The sequence below is a fragment of the Coregonus clupeaformis genome, chromosome 11 (genome assembly GCF_020615455.1).
Source record: "Coregonus clupeaformis isolate EN_2021a chromosome 11, ASM2061545v1, whole genome shotgun sequence".
Taxonomy (NCBI): domain Eukaryota; kingdom Metazoa; phylum Chordata; class Actinopteri; order Salmoniformes; family Salmonidae; genus Coregonus; species Coregonus clupeaformis.
Window position 1 is genome coordinate 28526984 of NC_059202.1, and position 23915 is coordinate 28550898.

Consider the following 23915-nt stretch of genomic DNA (forward strand, 5'->3'; position numbering starts at 1 on the left):
GAGACATAGAGAGAGAGAGAGAGACATAGAGAGAGAGAGAGAGAGAGAGAGAGAGAGAGAGAGAGAGAGACATAGAGACATAGAGAGAGAGGGCTGATCAATCAATCCAAAACTATTTAACCTGGGCTCTGACAGTTAAACTAAAAAACGGAATATAATGATATTCCAAGAGGTCCGAAAATCTGGATCACAAATACAAATTCTATTTGGACACGTACAGTACCTAGGACTGAATATCAGCAACACAGGTGCAGCTTTCACATGGCTGTGAACGAGCTGAGAGACAAAGGTAGAAGTGCATTCTAAAAGGAACATTCAAATATAAAATCAAATTAGGATCTGGCAAAAAAAAATCAAATCAGTTATAGAATCAATTCCTCTATATGGCAGCAATGTATGGTGTCCACTCTCCAATAATCAATAATGAATGGGACAAACATCCAATCGAAACACTGCATGCAGAGTTTTGCAAGACTGTATTGCAAGTGCAAAGACAAAATAACGCATGTAGAGCAGAATTGGGCCAATACCCCCTCCTTATTCGAATAGAAAAAAGAGCCATCAAATTTTACAACCATCTAAAAACAAGCAACCCTGAAACATTTAATCACACAGCTCTACAATGTCAAGATATGAAACAAGAGAAGAGTCCCCTCAGCCAGCTGGTTCTGAGGCTCAGTTCACAAACCCAAACCAATCCCATAGAGCCTCAGGACAGCACTCAGAAAATCTGGCCCAACCAAATCATCACAAAGCAAAAAGAAAAATATATCACCTATTGGAAAGACTCCACAAGAAATCAAAGTAAACTTCAGTGCTATTTGGCTCTAAACAGACAGTACATGGTGGCAGATTATCTGACCACTGTGACTGATACAGCACACAATGGCAGATTATCTGACCACTGTGACTGATACAGCACACGATGGCAGATTATCTGACCACTGTGACTGATACAGCACACGATGGCAGATTATCTGACCACTGTGACTGATACAGCACACGATGGCAGATTATCTGACCACTGTGACTGATACAGCACACGATGGCAGATTATCTGACCACTGTGACTGATACAGCACACGATGGCAGATTATCTGACCACTGTGACTGATACAGCACACGATGGCAGATTATCTGACCACTGTGACTGATACAGCACACGATGGCAGATTATCTGACCACTGTGACTGACTGATACAGCACACGATGGCAGATTATCTGACCACTGTGACTGATACAGCACACGATGGCAGATTATCTGACCACTGTGACTGATACAGCACACGATGGCAGATTATCTGACCACTGTGACTGATACAGCACACGATGGCAGATTATCTGACCACTGTGACTGATACAGCACACGATGGCAGATTATCTGACCACTGTGACTGATACAGCACACGATGGCAGATTATCTGACCACTGTGACTGATACAGCACACAATGGCAGATTATCTGACCACTGTGACTGATACAGCACACGATGGCAGATTATCTGACCACTGTGACTGACTGATACAGCACACGATGGCAGATTATCTGACCACTGTGACTGATACAGCACACGATGGCAGATTATCTGACCACTGTGACTGATACAGCACACGATGGCAGATTATCTGACCACTGTGACTGACTGATACAGCACACGATGGCAGATTATCTGACCACTGTGACTGATACAGCACACGATGGCAGATTATCTGACCACTGTGACTGATACAGCACACGATGGCAGATTATCTGACCACTGTGACTGATACAGCACACGATGGCAGATTATCTGACCACTGTGACTGATACAGCACACGATGGCAGATTATCTGACCACTGTGACTGATACAGCACACGATGGCAGATTATCTGACCACTGTGACTGACTGATACAGCACACGATGGCAGATTATCTGACCACTGTGACTGATACAGCACACGATGGCAGATTATCTGACCACTGTGACTGATACAGCACACGATGGCAGATTATCTGACCACTGTGACTGATGGAAAACACTGACTGGGTACAGAGACCGGTCATCATAGACAAACCTGGCTGCCCAGAGAGGACAGGCTGTTCTCACTCTGGTGTCACCTCGTTAGTCAGTAAGTGTTACACCTGTGCTGGTTTGTCATCTCGTTAGTGCGAAGGTGTTTCACCTGCGCTGGTCCAGGTGATATTTAAGAGTGGCTGGCCCAGTGCTCCAGTTGTCTTCAGAGATGTGGAGGGTTAACTCCTTTAGTTGTCTCTCCCTATGTGAGTTCTAGACAAACATTCCTTTATCTGATCTTCCATGTTTTTGTTTTGCTTCCTGTCTTTAAGGTTGGTGTGGGTTTTTCCATTGTTTACCTCTTATTGGACAGATTTAGTGGGTCTCATGGTGGGTGTCTTTTAGGTCCAAGTTGTTGCTAGTCAACTTTTAGTGGACACCCCCCATGAGTGTCTTTTAAAATCCCTTCTAAAACCTGCTTTGGTTGTTGTCAGTGACTCTTTGTTAGTTTCCCCGTCCTGTTTGCGTGACATTTTTGGTTTTCTTGCTGGGGAACGTGACATGCCATGTGGCTTCTCAGTCGTGTTGAGACCGGCCCACTACTATTGCTTTAATGTATTATTCTCATTAATAGTGTTGTTGCTGTTAATGGTAATCACATTTCCACTACTACAATTAGTATTGCTGCCTTGTTGTTGTTGGTTCCACCATTGCTATGTAGACAATGACAATGGAAGTAATTTAACTCTAGAACAGTCTGCAGCACCCGGCCTCAGCCTACTAGAATCTGAAGTCAAATGTCTACTGTTTGCTGATGATCTGGTGCTTCTGTCCCCAACCAAGGAGGGCCTACAGCAGCACCTAGATCTTCTGCACAGATTCTGTCAGACCTGGGCCCTGACAGTTAAGACAGAAATAAGTGTTTCAAAAAAAGGTCCTGTTGCCAGGACCACAAATACAAATTCCACCTAGACACTGTTGCCTTAGAGCACACAAAAAAACTATACCTAACTTGGCATAAACATCATCACCACAGGTAACTTCCACAGGGCTGTGAACGATCTGAGAGACGAGGTAAGAAGAGCCTTCTATGCCATTTAAAAGGAACATAAAACATCCCAATTAGGATCTGGCTAAGAATACTTCAATCAGTCAACAACCTAGAATTCACAAAATGGGACAACCACCAAATTGAGACTCTGCATGCAGAATTCTGAAGAAAAAAAAAATCATCTATATACAACTTAAAACTCATGCATAGCAGAATTAGGACGATTCCCGCTAATTATCCAGAAAAGAGCAATTCAATTCTACAACCACCTAAAAGGAAGCGATTCTCAAACCTTTCATAACAAAGCCCTCAACTACACATGAACCTGGAGAAGAGTCCCCTCAGCCCCAGGAACGCAACACAATTAGTTTTCATGAGAAAACAAAAAGAGAATTACTTGACACATTGGAAAGAATCAACAAAAAAAACTGAGCAAACTTGAATGTTATTTGGTCCTGAACAGAGAGTACACAGTGGCAGAATACCTGACCACTGTGACTGACCCAAAATTAAGGAAGGCTTTGACTATGTACAAAGATACAGGTGCCCTTCCTAACTCAGTTGCCGGAGAGGAAGGTAACCGCTCAGGGATTTCACCAAAACAGTTACAGAGTTTAATGGCTGTTATGGGAGATAACTGAGGATGGATCAATAACATTGTAGTTACTCCACAATACTTACATAAATTACAGAGTGAAAATAAGGAAGCCTGTACAGATTAAAAATATTCCAAAACATGCATCCTGTTTGCAACAAGGCACTAAAGTAATACTGCATAAAATGTGGCAAAGAAATTCACTTTTTGTCCTGAATAAAAAGCTTTATGTTTGGGGCAAATCCAACACATCACTGAGTACCACTCTTCATATTTTCAAGCAGGTGGTGACGTCATCATGTTATGGGTATGCTTGTCACCTGCACTAGGGAGTATTTTTAGTATAAAAAGATACGGAATAGAGCTAAGCACAGGTAAAATCCTAGAGGAAAACCTGGTTCAGTCTGCTTTCCAACAGACACTGGGAGACAAATTCACCTTTCAGCAGGACAATTACCTAAAACACAAGGCCAAATATACACTGGAGTTGCTTACCAAGACATATTTTTTATATTTTTTATTTAACCTTTATTTAACTAGGCAAGTCAGTTAAGAACAAATTCTTATTTACAATGACAGCCTACCCCAGCCAAACCCTAACGATGCTGGGCCAATTGTGCGCCGCCCCTATGGGACTCCCAATCACGGCCGGTTGTGATACAGCCTGGAATCGAACCAGGGTCTGTAGTGACGCCTCAAGCACTGAGATCCAGTGCCGCTGCGCCACTCGGGAGCCCCGGAAGAACAATGAAGGTTCCCGAGTGGCCTAGTTACAGCTTTGTCTTAAATCGTCTTGAAAATATATGGCACGCCTTTAAAATGGCTGTAATGATCAACAAGCAACTTGACAGAGCTTGAAGAATTTTTAAAGAATAATGGGCAAATATTCTACAATCCAAAGCTCTAAGAGACTTACCCAGAAAGACTCACAGCTGTAATCACTGCTAAAGGTGATTCTAATCAGGTCCTCTGTAGCTCAGCTGGTAGAGCACGGCGCTTGTAACGCCAAGGTAGTGGGTTCGATCCCCGGGACCACCCATACGTAAAATATTTATGCACACATGACTGTAAGTCGCTTTGGATAAAAGCGTCTGCTAAATGGCATATTATTATTATATTATTATAACATGTATTGACTCAGGGGTGTGAATACTTATGTAAATGAGATATTTCAGTATTTAATTTTCAATAAATTTGCAAAGATTTCTGAAAAACATGTTTTCACTTTGTCATTATGGGGTATTGTGGAATACGTCAAGGGGTATCAATACTTTCTGAAGGTACTGTGTATCATTTGAAATGTCTATATTAAAACTCTGAGTGTGTAATGTTTACTGTTCATTTCTGATTGTTAATTTCCCTTTTGTTATTGTCTGTTTCATTTGCTTTGGCAATGTAAATATATGTTTCCCATGCCAATAGAGAGAGAGAGAGAGAGAGAGAGAGAGAGAGAGAGAGAGAGAGAGAGAGAGAGAGAGAGAGAGAGAGAGAGAGAGAGATACAGAGAGAGAGAGAGAGAGATTACAGTTTAGCCTACACTCTAACCAGCTACCAAAACCTCTGCCACCACTCTAACAACCCAAACCCAGTATCAACCTGAACCAGTTCTGTCCACGTCCACATAGATCCTCAGCATGACGGAGCCCAGCAGGAAGCCAAAGGCAGGTCCAAACACAGACACAGCAAACAGGATGGCTGGGGAGAAAAGAGACAGTCAGGGTCTTAACACCAGGTCCATGTGTCCTACTGCTGTTTGAGCTGCAGTAATACGACCTGCTGGATCATGTTCAAGCGTCTGTTATTAACTAAATGAATACACTCCCTCCTCTTCTTTTTGCTAAATAACTCCAGCAAACTTGACTTTTTATATCTATAAGTCAAGCGATTACAACCTGCCTGTGTTAAGCTAAGGTGTTTTAGTTTGCCCCGGGAGATCGCCGTAGACAACTCAGTACAGATAGTATAATGTCATGTCTCAAGCCTCTTACCTATTTAAAGGGACTCGTCTTTCCGTAAGCTACAAGCCTCTTACCTATTTAAAGGGACTCGTGTTTCCGTAAGCTACAAGCCTCTTACCTATTTAAAGGGACTCGTGTTTCATTAAGCTACAAGCCTCTTACCTATTTAAAGGGACTCGTGTTTCATTAAGCTACAAGCCTCTTACCTATTTAAAGGGACTCGTGTTTCATTAAGCTACAAGCCTCTTACCTATTTAAAGGGACTCGTGTTTCATTAAGCTACAAGCCTCTTACCTATTTAAAGAGACTCGTGTTTCATTAAGCTACAAGCCTCTTACCTATTTAAAGGGACTCGTGTTTCATTAAGCTACAAGCCTCTTACCTATTTAAAGGGACTCGTGTTTCATTAAGCTACAAGCCTCTTACCTATTTAAAGGGACTCATGTTTCATTAAGCTACAAGCCTCTTACCTATTTAAAGAGACTCGTGTTTCATTAAGCTACAAGCCTCTTACCTATTTAAAGGGACTCGTGTTTCATTAAGCTACAAGCCTCTTACCTATTTAAAGGGACTCGTGTTTCATTAAGCTACAAGCCTCTTACCTATTTAAAAGGACTCGTGTTTCATTAAGCTACAAGCCTCTTACCTATTTAAAGGGACTCGTGTTTCATTAAGCTACAAGCCTCTTACCTATTTAAAGGGACTCGTGTTTCATTAAGCTACAAGCCTCTTACCTATTTAAAGGGACTCGTGTTTCATTAAGCTACAAGCCTCTTACCTATTTAAAGGGACTCGTGTTTCATTAAGCTACAAGCCTCTTACCTATTTAAAGGGACTCGTGTTTCATTAAGCTACAAGCCTCTTACCTATTTAAAGGGACTCGTGTTTCCGGAAGCTACAAGCCTCTTACCTATTTAAAGGGACTCGTGTTTCATTAAGCTACAAGCATCTTACCTATTTAAAGGGACTCGTGTTTCATTAAGCTACAAGCCTCTTACCTATTTAAAGGGACTCGTGTTTCATTAAGCTACAAGCCTCTTACCTATTTAAAGGGACTCATGTTTCATTAAGCTACAAGCCTCTTACCTATTTAAAGAGACTCGTGTTTCATTAAGCTACAAGCCTCTTACCTATTTAAAGGGACTCGTGTTTCATTAAGCTACAAGCCTCTTACCTATTTAAAGGGACTCGTGTTTCATTAAGCTACAAGCCTCTTACCTATTTAAAGGGACTCGTGTTTCATTAAGCTACAAGCCTCTTACCTATTTAAAGGGACTCGTGTTTCATTAAGCTACAAGCCTCTTACCTATTTAAAGGGACTCGTGTTTCATTAAGCTACAAGCCTCTTACCTATTTAAAGGGACTCGTGTTTCATTAAGCTACAAGCCTCTTACCTATTTAAAGGGACTCGTGTTTCATTAAGCTACAAGCCTCTTACCTATTTAAAGGGACTCGTGTTTCATTAAGCTACAAGCCTCTTACCTATTTAAAGGGACTCGTGTTTCCGGAAGCTACAAGCCTCTTACCTATTTAAAGGGACTCGTGTTTCATTAAGCTACAAGCATCTTACCTATTTAAAGGGACTCGTGTTTCATTAAGCTACAAGCATCTTACCTATTTAAAGGGACTCGTGTTTCATTAAGCTACAAGCCTCTTACCTATTTAAAGGGACTCGTGTTTCATTAAGCTACAAGCCTCTTACCTATTTAAAGGGACTCATGTTTCATTAAGCTACAAGCCTCTTACCTATTTAAAGAGACTCGTGTTTCATTAAGCTACAAGCCTCTTACCTATTTAAAGGGACTCGTGTTTCATTAAGCTACAAGCCTCTTACCTATTTAAAGGGACTCGTGTTTCATTAAGCTACAAGCCTCTTACCTATTTAAAGGGACTCGTGTTTCATTAAGCTACAAGCCTCTTACCTATTTAAAGGGACTCGTGTTTCATTAAGCTACAAGCCTCTTACCTATTTAAAGGGACTCGTGTTTCATTAAGCTACAAGCCTCTTACCTATTTAAAGGGACTCGTGTTTCATTAAGCTACAAGCCTCTTACCTATTTAAAGGGACTCGTGTTTCATTAAGCTACAAGCCTCTTACCTATTTAAAGGGACTCGTGTTTCATTAAGCTACAAGCCTCTTACCTATTTAAAGGGACTCGTGTTTCCGGAAGCTACAAGCCTCTTACCTATTTAAAGGGACTCGTGTTTCATTAAGCTACAAGCATCTTACCTATTTAAAGGGACTCGTGTTACATTAAGCTACAAGCCTCTTACCTATTTAAAGGGACTCGTGTTTCATTAAGCTACAAGCCTCTTACCTATTTAAAGGGACTCGTGTTTCATTAAGCTACAAGCCTCTTACCAATTTAAAGGGACACGTGTTTCAGTAAGCTACAAGCCTCTTACCTATTTAAAGGGACTCGTGTTTCAGTAAGCTACAAGCCTCTTACCTATTTAAAGGGACTCGTGTTTCCGTAAGCTACAAGCCTGTTACCTATTTAAAGGGACTCGTGTTTCATTAAGCTACAAGCCTCTTACCTATTTAAAGGGACTCGTGTTTCATTAAGCTACAAGCCTCTTACCTATTTAAAGGGACACGTGTTTCATTAAGCTACAAGCCTCTTACCTATTTAAAGGGACTTGTGTTTCATTAAGCTACAAGCCTCTTACCTACAGTGGGTATCATAACTATTCTTCACATTTTATTGTCACTAAGCGGGATTAAAATGGATTTAAGTGTAATTTCTTGTCAACGATCTACACAAAATACTCTAATGTCAAAATAAAAAAAAGTATCTAACATTTCTTAAAAACTAATTAAAAATGTAACCCCCCCTGAGTGTCACCCCCCCTGAGTCAATACGTGTTACAAACACCTTTTGCAGTGATTACAGCTGTGAGTCTAATTGGGTAAGTCTCTAAGAGCTTGACACTCCTGGATTGTGAAATATTTGCCCATTATTCTTTTACAAATTATTCAAGCTCTGTCAAGGTGTTGGGGTAAAATCAAATCAAATCAAATTGTATTTGCCACATGCGCCGAATACAACAGGTGTAGACCTTACAGTGAAACGCTTACTTACAAGTTAAAATGCAAATAGTCCAGGTAGCCATGATTAGCTGTTCAGGAGTCTTATGGCTTTGGGATAAAAGCTGTTAATAAGCCTTTTGGACCCAGACTTGGCACTCCAGTACCACTTGCCGTGCGGTAGCAGAGAGAACAGTCTTTGACTAGAGTGGCTGGAGTCTTTGACAATTTTTAAGGCCTTCCTCTGACACCGCCTGGTATAGAGGTCCTGGATGGCAGGAAGCTTGGCCCCAGTGATGTACTGGGCCGTACGCACTACCCTCTGTAGCGCCTTGCGGTCAGAGGCCGAGCAGTTGCCATACCAGGCAGTGATGCAACCGGTCAGGATGCTTTCGATAGTGCAGCTGTAGAACCTTTTGAGGATCTGAGGACCCATGCCAAATCTTTTCAGTCTCCTGAGGGGGAATAGGCTTTGTCGTGCCCTCTTCACGACTGTCTTGGTGTGTTTGGACCATGATAGTTTGTTGGTGATGTGGACACCAAGGAACTTGAAGCTCTCAACCTGTTCCACTACAGCCTCGTCGATGAGAATGGGGGCGTGCTCAGTCCTCTTTTTTTTCCTGTAGTCCACAATCAGCTCCTTTGTCTTGATCACGTTGAGGGACAGGTTGTCATCCTGGCACCACATGGCCAGGTCTCTGACATCCTCCCTATAGGCTGTCTCAATGTTGTCGGTGATCAGGCCTACCACTGTTGTGTTATCGGCAAACTTAATGATGGTGATGGAGTCATCACCATCATCTGCCATCTGCCATGCAGTCATGGGTGAACAGGGAGTACAGGAGGGGACTGAGCACGCACCCCTGAGGGGCCCCCGTGTTGAGGATCAGCGTGGCAGATGTGTTGTTACCTACCCTTACCACCTGGGAGCGGCCCGTTAGGAAGTCCAGGATCCAGTTGCAGAGGGAGGTGTTTAGACCCAGGGTACTTAGCTTAGTAATGAGCTTTGAGGGCGCTATGGTGTTGAACGCTGAGCTGTAGTCAATGAATAGCATTCTCACGTAGGTGTTCCTCTTGTCTAGGTTGGAATTGGCAGTGCAATAGAGATTTGATCATCTGTGGATCTTTTTGGGGCGGTATGCAAATTGGAGTGGGTCTAGGGTTTCTGGGATAATGGTGTTGATATGAGTCATGTCCAGCCTTTCAAAGCATTTCATGGCTACAGACGTGAGTGCTACGAGTCGGTAGTCATTTAGACAGGTTACCTTAGTGTTCTTGGGCACAGGGACTATGGTGGTCTGCTTGAAAGATGTTGGTATTACAGACTCAGTCAGGGACATGTTGAAAATGTCAGTGAAGAAACCTGCCAGTTGGTCAGTGCATACTCAGAGTACGCGTCCTGGTAATCCGTCTGTCCCTGCGGCCTTGTGAATGTTGACCTGCTTAAAAGTCTTACTCACATCGGCTACGAAGAGCGTGATCACATAGTCATCCGGAACAGCTGATGCTCTCATGCATGCTTCAGTGTTGCTTGCCTCGAAGCGAGCATATAAGTGATTTAGCTCGTCTGGAAGGCTCGTGTCACTGGGCAGTTCGCGGCTGTGTTTCCCTTTGTAGTCTGTAATAGTTTTCAAGCCCTGCCACATCCGACGAGCGTTGGAGCCGGTGTAGTACGATTAAATCTTAGTCCTGTATTGACGCTTTGCCTGTTTGATGGTTCGTCGGAGGGCATAGTGGGATTTCTTATAAGCGTCCGGGTTAGAGTCCCGCTCCTTGAAAGCATCAGCTCTACCCTTTAGCTCAGTGCGGATGTTGCCTGTAATCCATGGCTTCTGGTTGGGGTATGTACGTACGGTCACTGTGGGGACGACATCATCGATGCACTTATTGATGAAGCCGGTGACTGATGTGGTGTACTCCTCAATGTCATAGCTTTGTACGCGTCTCTGTGTGTGGAGTAAAGGTGGTCTAGAAATGAGGTAGAATGGATTTAAGTTTCCCTGCATTAAAGTCCCCGGTCACTAGGTGCGCTGCCTCTGGATGAGCGTTTTTCCTGTTTGCTTATGGCCTTATACAGCTGATTGAGTGCAGTCTTAGTGCCAACATCGGTTTGCGATGGTAAATAGACAGCTAAAAACTCTCTTGGTAAATAGTGTGGTCTACAGCTGATCATGAGATACTCTACCTCAGGCGAGCAAAACCTTGAGACTTCCTTAATATTAGATTTTGTGCACCAGCTGTTGTTTACAAATATACACAGACCGCCACCCCTTGTCTTACCCGAGTCAGCCGTTCTATCCTGCCGATGCAGCGTATGTCCCGCCAGCTGTATGTTATCCATGTTGTCGTTCAGCCACGACTCGGTGATACATTTACTTTTACATTTTACGTCATTTAGCAGACGCTCTTATCCAGAGCGACTTACAGTTAGTGCATACATTCTTCTTCTTTTTTTTTTTTTCATACTGGCCCCCCGTGGGAATCGAACCCACAACCCTGGCGTTGCAAACGCCATGCTCTACCAACTGAACTACCTCCCTGCCGGCCATTCCCTCCCCTACCCTGGACGACGCTGGGCCAATTGTGCGCCGCCCCATTGGTCTCCCGGTTGCGGCCGGCTACAGCAGAGCCTGGATTCGAACCAGGATCTCTAGTGGCACAGCTAGCACTGCGATGCAGTGCCTTAGACCACTGCGCCACTCGGGAGGTTACATAAGATATTACAGTTTTGAATGTTCCGTTGGTAAAGCAGCAGCTACTCTTCCTGGGGTCCAGCAAAATTAAGGCAGTTTTAAAAACATTACAATACATTCACAGATTTCACAACACACTGTGTGCCCTCAGACCCTACTCCACCACTACCACATATCTACAGTACAAAATCCATGTTATTGTGCGTGTGTATGCATGTGTCTGTGCCTATGTTTGTGTTGCTTCACAGTCCCCGCTGTTCCATAAGGTTTTTTTTTATCTGTTTTTTAAATCTGATTCTACTGCTTGTATCAGTTACCTGATGTGGAATAGAGTTCCATGTAGTCATGGCTCTATGTAGTACTGTGTGTCTCCCATAATCTGTTCTGGATTTGGGGACAGTGAAGAGACCTCTGGTGGCATGTCTTGTGGGGTAATCATGGGTGTCCGAGCTGTGCGCCAGTAGTTCAAACAGACAGCTCGGTGCATTCAACATGTCAATACCTCTCATAAATACAAGTAGTGATGAAGTCAATCTCTTCTCCACTTTGAGCCAGGAAAGATTGACATGCATATTATTCATATTAGCTCACTGTGTACATCCAAGGGCCAGCCGTGCTGCCCTGTTCTGAGCCAATTGCAATTTTCCTAAGTCCTTTTTTGTGGCGCCTGACCACACGACTGAACAGTAGTCAAGATGTGACAAAACTAGGGCCAGTAGGACCTGCCTTGTTGATAGTGTTGTTAAGAAGGTAGAAGAGCACTTTATTATGTACATTTACATTTTAGTCATTTAGCACACACTCTTATCCAGAGCGACTTACAGTTAGTGAGTGCATACTTTTTATTTATTGTTCATACTGGCCCACCGTGGGAATCGAACCCACAACCCTGTCGTTGCAAACGTCATGCTCTACCAACTGAGCTACATCCCTGCCGGCCATTCCCTCCCCTGCCCTACCCTGGACGACGCTGGGCCAATTGTGCGCCACCCCATTGGTCTCCCAGTCGCGGCCGTCTACGACAGATGGACACCGACCATTTTGAATCCCACCGTACCTTCTCCGCTATGCAATCTGGTTTCTGAGCTGGTCATGGGTACACCTCAGCCACGCTCAAGGTCCTAAACGATATTATAACTGCGTTCGATAAAAGACAGTACTGTGCAGCCGTCTTCATTGACCTGGCCAAGGCTTTCGACTCTGTCAATCACCACATTCTTATTGGCAGACTAAATAGCCTTGGTTTCTCAAATGACTGCCTCGCCTGGTTCACCAAGTACTTCTCAGATAGAGTTCAATGTGTCAAATCGGAGGTGCTGTTGTCTGGACCTCTGGCAGTCTCTATGGGGGTGCCACAGGGTTCAATTCTCGGGCCGACTCTATTCTCTGTGTATATCAATGATGTCGCTCTTGCTGCTGGTGACTCTCAGATCCACCTCTACGCAGATGACACCATTTTGTATACATCTGCCCCTTCACTGGACACTGTGTTAACAAACCTCCAAACGAGCTTCAATGCCATACAACACTCCTTCCGTAGCCTCCAACTGCTCTTAAACGCTAGTAAAACTAAATGCATGCTCTTCAATCGAACGCTGATTGCACCCGCCCGCCCGACTAGAATCACTACTCTCGACGGGTCTGACTTAGAATATGTGGACAACTACAAATACCTAAATACCGTAAACTCTCCTTCCAGACTCACATTAAGCATCTCCAATCCAAAGTTAAATCTAGAATCGGCTTCTTATTTCGCAACAAAGCCTCCTTCAATCATGCTGCCAAACATGCCCTCGAAAAACTGAATATCCTACCAATCCTTGACTTCAGCGATGTAATTTACAAAATAGCCTCCAACACTCTACTCAGCAAATTGGATGTAGTCTATCACAGTGCCATCTGTTCTGTCACCAAAGCCCCATATAATACCCACCATTGTGACCTGTACGCTCTCGTAGGCTGGCCCTCACTACATATTTGTCGCCAAACCCACTGGCTCCAGGTCATCTATAAATCACTGCTAGGCAAATACCCGCCTTATCTTAGCTCATTGATCACCATAGCAACACCCACCCGTAGTATGCGCTCCAGCAGGTATATCTCACTGGTCATCCCCAAAGCCAACACCTCCTTTGGCCGCCATTCCTTCCAGTTCTCTGCTGCCAATGACTGGAACGAACTGCAAAAATCTCTGAAGCTGGAGACTCTTATCTCCCTCACTAACTTTAAGCATCAGTTGTCAGAGCAGCTTACCGATCACTGCACCTGTACACAGCCCATCTGCAATTAGCCCACCCAACTACCTCATCCCCATATTGTTATTTATTTTGCTCATTTGCACCCCAGTATCTCTATTTGCACATCATCTTCTGCACATCTATCACTCCAGTGTTAATACTAAATTGTTCTAAACTATTTTGCACTATGGCCTATTTATTGCCTTACCTCCATAACTTACTACATTTGCACACACTGTATATAGATTTTCTATTGTGTAATTGACTGTACGTTTTGTTTTACCCCATATGTAACTCTGTGTTGTTGTTTTTATCACACTGCTTTGCTTTATCTTGGCCAGGTCGCAGTTGTAAATGAGAACTTGTTCTCAACTGGCTTACCTGGTTAAATAAAGGTGAAATAAAATAAAAATAAAAAATGCTTGAAAAGTGATGTGTTGTTGGATTTTTTGTTGGATTTACCTATGTAGAGGGGGGAGTTGCCTTGTCCGGCGAAGTCATCCACATAAGAGATACCAAAGGGTTGTATGGGAACAGACCCCACCCCGAACAGCAGCTGAGCTATAGCCATGAGCAGCCACAGGTTATTGGTGTCTGCTATACGTTTGGTCTCTGCTTTCCCACAGGCCTCTGTCATGTTGGAGGTACCCTGCAGTGAACACAGGTCTTGGCGATCTGGGGGAAAAAACGCATTCACAGACACACACACACACACACACACACACAGACACACACACACACACGCAAGCACACAGACACACACACACAGACACAGACACACACACACACACACACACACACACACACACACAGACACACACACACACACACACACACACACACACACGCAAGCACACAGACACAAGTACAGAGACCGACAGACAGACAGACAGACAGACAGACAGACAGACAGACAGACAGACAGACAGATAAACAGACAGATAAACAGACACACAGACAGACAGATAGAGTTAATTACAGGCCTGTGAACTATACACAGCTGTTCCTGGAGTTTAATGTGACCCTTAACCCTTCAGTGGTACCCCATGAGAAGCAGCATCCAGCCAGTGTACTGTGTGTGTGTGTGTGTGTGTGTGTGTGTGTGTGTGTGTGTGTGTGTGTGTGTGTGTGTGTGTGTGTGTGTGTCTACAGGGCAGACAGAGGAGGAAAAAAGAGAGTGAAAGTACTGAATTAAACCAACTGCCTGAGAGACAGCCTTAATCTTCTTGGATTTATGTAGAATGGGATCAGCTAGAGAGCACCTGCAGGCCAGGCTGGCTCTCACAATTCATTATTTCTAAATCCAACCATCCAAATCTAACCACACCCCTACACCACTCCACTACCCCACCACACCACACCACTAAACCAATCCAATCCACCACTAAACCAATCCACTCCACCACACCACTAAACCAATCCACTACACTACACCACTAAACCAATCCAATCCACTACACCACTAAACCAATCCACTACACCCCTCCAATCCAACACTCCACACCACTCCAATCCAACACATCACTCCACTACACCACTACAACACTCCAATCCACTACTCCACTACACCACTCCACTACACCATTCCACTATACCACTCCACTACACCATTCCACTATACCACTCCATTCCAAAACACCACAACACTACACAACTCCACCAGTCCACCACTCCACTACATGACAGGCTGAACCAGGTCCAACATACTGGGATTTCTGCTTTATAGAGACTGATTGTGGATGATGCTTACTGCTTTATAGAGACTGATTGTGGATGATGCTTGCTGCTTTATAGAGACTGATTGTGGATGATGCTTGTTGCTTTATAGAGATTGATTGTGGATGATGCTTGCTGCTTTATAGAAACTGATTGTGGATGATGCTTGCTGCTTTATAGAGACTGATTGTGGATGATGCTTGCTGCTTTATAGAGATTGATTGTGGATGATGCTTGCTGCTTTATAGAGATTGATTGTGGATGATGCTTGCTGCTTTATAGAGATTGATTGTGGATGATGCTTGCCATACACTAGGTTTTAAAACTCATGCGGCCAGTTTCCCGGACACAGCGAAAGTCTAGTCCTGGACTAAGAAGCATTTTTTATTGAGATTCTGTGTGACGGAAACCTGCCCATGAAGATAATCTATGCAGATTTATTCAGAGGTGTATCCTTGGTATTGCAAAGTATTGTAGCTATAAAAAAAATCTATATTGAACCCCTAGATCTTACCATGTATGGCAGAGTCGTACTCATAGGGCTGGGACAGGAAGTGAGGTAGGGCCAGGATCAGAGCACTGATGGACATCAGCAGGCCACCCAGTCCAATGAGACGAGGCCGATGGACCCTGCTGCCCAGGTAACTCACAAACACTATCAGTACTGTGTTCCCCACCTAGAGGGAGAGAGAGAGAGAGAGAGAGAGAGAGAGAGACAGAGAGAGAGAGAGAGAGAGAGAGAGAGAGGGAGAGAGAGACAGAGAGAGAGAGAGAGAGAGAGAGAGAGAGAGAGAGAGAGAGAGAGAGAGAGAGAGAGAGAGAGAGGGCCCTGTCATCAGGAGGACGCAGTAGCAACACATGGCTGCAGAGGATATTTTTTACTTCTTAACTAGGAGCAGGCCTCAGACAACGCCGTATTGCAGTGGTGGAAAAACATTTACGTCATTTAGCAGACGCTCTTATCCAGAGCAACTTACAGGAGCAATTAGGGTTAAGTGCCTTGCTCAAGGGCACATCGACAGATTTTTCACCTAGTCGGCTCGGGGATTAGATCCAGCGACCTTTCAGTTACTGGCACAACGCTCTTAACCACTAAGCTACCTGCCGCCCCTCAAGTACTCAATTGTCATACTTGAGTAAAAATAAAGATTAGACCTTATCGAAAATGACTCAAGTAAAAATGAAAGTCACCCAGTAAAATACTGCCTGAGTAAAAGTCTAAAAGTATTTTAAATATACTTAAAATAAATCGTTATATAAATCCTTGTATTAAGCAAACCAGACGGCAGAACTTTCTTGTTTTTAATTTTTAATTTACAGATAGCCAGGGGCACACTCCAACACTCAGACATCATTTACAAATGAAGCATTTGTGTTTAGTGGGTCCGCCAGATCAGAGGCAGTAGGGATGACCAGGGATGTTCTCTTGATAAGTGCGTAAATTGGACCATTTTCCTGTCATAATGTAACAAGTACTTTTGGGTGTCAGAGAAAATGTATGGAGTAAAAAGTACATTATTTTCTTTAGGAATGTAGTGAAGTAAAAGTAAAAGTTGTCAAAAATACAAATAATAAAGTAAAGTACAGATACCCCAAAACGACTTAAGAATTTTTACTTAAGTACTTTACACCACTGTCGTATTGACATACCCCAACCAGAAGCCATGGATTACAGGAAACATCCGCACTGAGCTAAAGGGTAGAGCTGCCGCTTTCAAGGAGCGGGACTCTAACCCGGACGCTTATAAGAAATCCCGCTATGCCCTCCGACGAACCATCAAACAGGCAAAGAGTCAATACAGGACTAAGATTGAATCGTACTGCACCTGCTCTGACTCTCATCGGATGTGGCAGGGCTTGAAAACTATTACAGACTACAAAGGGAAGCCCAGCCCCAAGCTGCCCAGTGACACAAGCCTTCCAGACGAGCTAAACCACTTCTATTCTCGCTTCGAGGCAAGCAACACTGAAGCATGCATGAGAGCACCAGCTATTCCGGATGACTATGTGATCACGCTCGCCGTAGCCGATGTGAGTAAGACTTTTAAGCAGGTCAACATTCACAAGGCCGCAGGGCCAGACGGATTACCAGGACGTGTACTCCTAGCATGTGCTGACCAACTGGCAAGTGTCTTCACTGACATTTTCAACATGTCCCTGACTGAGTCTGTAATACCAACATGTTTCAAGCAGACCACCATAGTCCCCGTGCCCAAGGACACTAAGATAACCTGCCTAAATGACTACCGACCCGTAGCACTGACGTCTGTAGCCATGAAGTGTTTTGAAAGGCTGGTCATGGCTCACATCAACACCATTATCCCAGAAACCCTAGACCCACTCCAATTTGCATACCGCCCAAACAGATCCACAGATGATGCAATCTCTATTGCACTCCACACTGCTCTTTCCCACCTGTACAAAAGGAACACCTACGTGAGAATGCTATTCATTGACTACAGCTCAGCATTCAACACCATAGTGCCCTCAAAGCTCATCACTAAGCTAAGGATCCTGGGACTAAACACCTCCCTCTGCAACTGGATCCTGGACTTCCTGACGGGCCGCCCCCAGGTGGTAAGGGTAGGTAACAACACATCTACCACACTGATCCTCAACACGGGGGCCCCTCAGGGGTGTGTGCTCAGTCCCCTCCTGTACTCCCTGTTCACCCATGACTGCATGGCCAGGCACGACTCCAACACCATCATTAAGTTTGCCGACGACATGACAGTGGTAGGCCTGATCACCGACAACGATGAGACAGCCTATAGGGAGGAGGTCAGAGACCTGGCCGTGTGGTGCAAGGATAACAACCTCTCACTCAACGTGACCAAGACAAAGGAGATGATTGTGGACTACAAGAAAAAAAAGAGGACTGAGCACGCCCCCACTCTCATCGACGGGGATGGAGTGGAACAGGTTGAGAGCTTCAAGTTCCTTGGTGTCCACATCACCAACTAACTATCATGGTCCAAACACACCAAGAAAGTCGTGAAGAGGGCACGACAAAGCCTATTCCCCCTCAGGAGACTGAAAAGATTTGGCATGGGTCCTCAGATCCTCAAAAAATTCTACAGCTGCACCATCGAGAGCATCCTGACTGGTTGCATCACCGCCTGGTATGGCAACTGCTTGGCCTCCGACCGCAAGGCACTACAGAGGGTAGTGCGTACGGCCCAGTACATCACTGGGGCCAAGCTTCCTGCCATCCAGGACCTCTATACCAGGTGGTGTCAGAGGAAGGCCCTCAAAATTGTCAAAGACTCCAGTCACCGTAGTCATAGACTGTTCTCTCTGCTACCGCACGGCAAGCGGTACCGGAGTGCCAAGTCTAGGTCCAAAAGACTTCTCAACAGCTTCTACCCCCAAGCCATAAGACTCCTGAACAGCTAATCATGGATACCCAGACTATTTGCACTGCCCCCCCCGCACATTGACTCTGCACCGGTACACCCCTGTATGTATAGCCTCCCTACTGTTATTTTATTTTACTTCTGCTCTTTTTTTCTCAACACTTTTTTGTTGTTGTTTTATTTTACTTTTTTATTAAGAAATAAATACACTGTTGGTTAAGGGCTGTAAGTAAGCATTTCACTGTAATGTCTGCGCCTGTTGTATTTGGTGCATGTGGCCAATACAATTTTACTTTATTTTATTTTATTTGACATATAACATTCATTAGAAGTCAATCTTGAACCTACCAGCCAGTTGTTTACATGTTACTGATATTCCACTACTTGTGTATCACATCATGATGAACTACTTGAGATTGTTGTAGTGTGTTGTGGTGAGATCTGCCTCCTACCTCGTGCAGAGAGGAGATGGTGCCAGAGGAGAAGCTGCTGAGACCGAAGCGTCTCTCGATGGTGGTGATGGTGCTCTTAAAGTAGGAGCTGTACAGGAGCTGGGTGAGCTGCAGCAGGCCATGACACAGCACAAACAACTAGGAGAGGAGTAAGGGAGAGAGGGAGAGAGGGAGAGAGAGAGAGAGAGAGAGAGAGAGAGAGAGAGACAGAGACAGAGACAGAGACAGAGACAGAGACAGAGACAGAGAGAGAGAGACAGAGACAGAGACAGAGACAGAGACAGAGACAGAGACAGAGAGAGAGAGAGAGAGAGAGAGAGAGAGAGACAGAGACAGAGACAGAGACAGAGACAGAGACAGAGACAGAGACAGAGACAGAGACAGAGACAGAGAGAGAGAGAGAGAGAGAGAGAGAGACAGAGACAGAGACAGAGACAGAGACAGAGACAGAGACAGAGACAGAGACAGAGACAGAGACAGAGACAGAGACAGAGACAGAGACAGAGAGAGAGTGAGAGTGAGAGTGAGAGTGAGAGTGAGAGTGAGAGTGAGAGTGAGAGTGAGAGTGAGAGTGAGAGTGAGAGTGAGAGAGAGAGAGAGAGAGAGAGAGAGAGATGGACAGACGGACAGAAAGACCAATGTTAGAAATGTACAGGACAAAACACAGAAGGACAGAATGTGCGAGACGGGGGTGGAGCCGGGGCATCCAAGAAATAGCAGGATTGACCACAAGATGATAAATAATTGTCATGCCAGTAATTTTTTTTGTCATAGGACTACTTATAATAGCTGCAGCAACCCTGATAAATTGAAATAATTTTACCAAAATTAAATAAATAACAATTTCCAAAATTATATTACTCCTGTCTGAATAGATATAAATAAAATAATTCAAAACATTACATCAGAGAGCATAATTTAGCCATAGAGGATCAATAGCTTCTATAAAATATGTAGCTGTGGATTAAGTTTTTTCACTTACAGTAAAAAATACTTTAATTGGGGTATCTGTAATTTACTATTTATATTTTACTTCACATTTTCCTAAAGAAAATAATGTACTTTTTACTCCATATAAATTCCCTGATAACCAAAGTACTCTTTACATTTTGAATGCTCAGCGGGAAAGGAAAATGGTCAAATTCACGCAATTACATCCCTGGTCATCCCTACTGCCTCTGATCTAGCGGACTCATTAAACACACATCGCTTCGTTTGTAAATGATGTCTGAGTGTTGCTGATAGCCCCTGGCTACCGGTTAATTAAAAATTTAAAAATTTGAAATCTGGTTTGCTTGATAAGGAATTTGAAATTATTTCTACTTTTACTTTTGATAATTAAGTATATTTTAGCAATTACATTTACTTTTGATACTTAAGTATATTTAAAACTAAGTACTTTTAGTATTTTACTCAAGTAGTATTTTACTGGGTGACTTTCATGTTTACTAAAGTAATTTTCTATTAATCCTTAAATCTATTGACCCGTACGTCAATCTAAGTAACATAATACAAAAAAATCCCCATCAAAATCTGTCAGTTTGAACTAGAGATCTGTTGTTGTTTTTGTTGCATGGGCTGCATCTCAATCCACCGCCTCCGCCTATGTAAGCCTTTCCGCATCTGCAGTGGATGGTGACCTAGCTGGTGTTTGTCCCAGGAAATCGGTCTTCTCACATAAACGTCTGTAGCGTCCGGACAGTTTGGCCTACAAAATAATATGACCACTCTATGGAAAGGGGAGACTCTCACAAACGCGATGGTGGTCTCCATTTCGCTCTACGACAAGTGTCACGGGACTCGTCCGAAGGTAACCTGTACAAATGTAATGGGTTAAAAATATATATATATTTCCTGATATTTCTTATATGTACTAGATGTAGGACAGACACTTCAAAACCTTATTCCTTCTGATTTATTTTTTGACTGTCTCTTTTGCCATTTATGAATATGTTATTCTATGTGTTTCTAGTAGTAAAGGCCAAATTCAATATACCTAAAGGGGTAGAACCTCCCCCACCACCCTCGATCAAACTTAATTTAGCCAGCGAAAATGTCTCAACAGAATGAAACAAAACACATTTGCAAATTTAAAGAGCTGGTTTCGATGAATAAATAGGCCTACAATAATAACAATGATACACAATAATACAAATGATAAAATAAATGATTATGAATACGATAAAATAAGTTCCAGAATTGCATCCTACCTGAATAGCGAGTTGCACAGTAGACTGCATTTGGCCATTTGTGTGGTATTAAAACATATTCTGCTAATGTCTTCTATCATGTAAATGACGTAGAATGCATGAGATGTGTTTATAAAAGGCCAATTGTTTTTCTAGACCCTGAAAAAAATTATCCCCATGTTTGGAAATCCTAAAAACCCACCTGCTCAACTGAATGCCACGCAAATGGTATTATACACAGTGTACAAAGCATTAGGAACAGCTGCTTTTTCCATGACATAGATAGACCAGGTGAATCCAGTTGTTAAATCCACTTCAATCAGTGTAGCTGAAGGGGAGGAGACAGGTTAAAGAAGGATTTTTAAGCCTTGAGACAATTGAGACATGGATTGTGTATGTGTGCCATTCAGAGGGTGAATGGACAAGACAAAAGATTGAAGTGCCTTTGAACCGGGTATGGTAGTAGATGCCAGGCGCACCGGTTTATGTTTTAAGAACTGTAACACTGTTGGGTTTTTCACGCTCAACAGTTTCCCGTGTGCATCAAGAAAGGTCCACCACCCAAAGGACATCCAGCCAACTTCACAACAGAACTGTGGGAAGCATTGGAGTCAACATGGGCCAGCATCCCTTTGGAACGCTTTCGACACCTTGTAGAGTCCATGCCCCCAACGAATTGAGGCTGCTCTGAGAGCAAAAGGGGGTTTAACTCAATATTCAGAAGGTGTTCCTAATGTTTTGTATACTCAGTGTAGATGCATGCATTGTGTTACTAGCACTCCAAACTAGCACTCCCATCTCAAAACATCTTCCCACGGCCATGAGTGTATCCCCTAGAATACATTTTAGTCATTTAGCAGACACTCTTATCCAGAGCGACTTACAGGAGCAATTAGGGTTAAGTGCCTTGCTCAAGGGCACATCGACAGATTCTAGTGTATCCCCTAGAATACATGAGTGTATACCCACCCACACAGTCGTGAAGAGGGCACAGCAGCGCCTCTTCCTCCTGAGGAGGCTGAAACGTTTTGGCATGGGCCTTAAGATCCTCAAAAAGTTATACAGCTGCACCAACGAGAGCATGTTGACTGGCTGCATCACCGCTTAGTATGGTAATTGCACCACCTTTGTCCGCAAAGCGCTACAAAGGGTGGTGCGGACAGCACTGTACATCACTGGGGCCGAGCTCCATGCACTCCAGGACCTCTATACCAGGCGGTGTCAGATGAAGGGCAGAAAATTGCCACAGAGTCCAGCCACCCAAACCATAGACTGTTCACACTGATACCGTCCGGGAAACAGTACCGGGACATCGGATCTCAGACCAACAGGCTCTGAGACAGCTTCTACCCTCAAGCCATAAGACTGCTAAATAGTTAATGAATAGTACCCGAACTATCTGCACTGACTCTATCTTGCACTGAGCCTACGGACTACACTACACGTTATATACACACACCTTCACTCACACTACACTGTCAATCAAAACCAAATCCCTCACACATTCAAACACTACATACGCACACACGCGCGCATTCCGACACAACACAAACACACACGCACACTCACACAAACACTTTTACAATCGTCATTTGATGCTGCTACTCTGTTCTTCACTCTTATTGGGCCTTATTGGGCCCAGTATGAAAAACATGTATGCACTCACTAACTGTAAGTCGCTCTGGATAAGAGCGTCTGCTAAATGACTAAAATGTAAAAATGTAAAAATGTAATTATTATCTATCCTGATGCCTAGTCACTTTACCCTGCCTTCATGTACATATCTACCTCAAATACCTTATTATTATCTATCCTGATGCCTAGTCACTTTACCCTGCCTTCATGTACATATCTACCTCAAATACAGGAAGCACCAGTGATTCGGTTAATAAAAAAGTGGTCAGATGACGCAGATGCTAAGCTACAGGACTGTTTTGCTAGCACAGACTGGAACATGTTCCGGGATTCTTCAGACAGCATTGAGGAGTACACCACATCAGTCACTGGCTTCATCAATAAGTGCATCGATGATGTCGTCCCCACAGTGACCGTACGTACATACCCCAACCAGAAGCCATGGATTACAGGAAACATCCGCACTGAGCTAAAGGGTAGAGCTGCCGCTTTCAAGGAACGGGACTCTAACCCGGACGCTTATAAGAAATCCCGCTATGACCTCCGACGAACCATCAAACAGGCAAAGAGTCAATACAGGTCTAAGATTGAATCATACTACACTGGCTCTGACGCTCGTCGGATGTGCAGGGCTTGAAAACTATTACAGACTACAAAGGGAAGCACAGCCGCAGCTGCCCAGTGACACAAGCCTACCAGACGAGCTAAACCACTTCTATGCTCGCTTCGAGGCAAGCAACACTGAAGCATGCATGAGAGCACCAGCTGTTCCGGATGACTATGTGATCACGCTCTCCGTAGCCGATGTGAGTAAGACTTTTAAGCAGGTCAACATTCACAAGGCCGCAGGGCCAGACGGATTACCAGGACGTGTACTCCGAGCATGTGCTGACCAACTGGCAAGTGTCTTCACTGACATTTTCAACATGTCCCTGACTGAGTCTGTAATACCAACATGTTTCAAGCAGACCACCATAGTCCCCGTGCCCAATAACTCTAAGATAACCTGCC

The 23915-nt window shown here is 43.9% G+C and overlaps 1 protein-coding gene across 2 annotated transcripts in view; it reads right to left on the reverse strand.

The window, feature by feature from the left end:
• LOC121537623 (solute carrier organic anion transporter family member 2A1) overlaps nucleotides 1–23915 on the reverse strand; it is a 119994-nt gene that overhangs the window by 57489 nt on the left and 38590 nt on the right. Inside the window, exons 2-5 of one of the 2 annotated variants that reach the window (XM_041845207.1) lie at nucleotides 19081–19218; nucleotides 15787–15949; nucleotides 14019–14231; nucleotides 5237–5335 (exon numbers count right to left, since the gene is read on the reverse strand). In XM_041845207.1, the coding sequence (XP_041701141.1) occupies nucleotides 5237–5335; nucleotides 14019–14231; nucleotides 15787–15949; nucleotides 19081–19218 (613 nt within the window). The remainder of the gene's footprint in view (nucleotides 1–5236; nucleotides 5336–14018; nucleotides 14232–15786; nucleotides 15950–19080; nucleotides 19219–23915) is intronic. The other variant, XM_045223498.1, reaches the window with a different exon arrangement.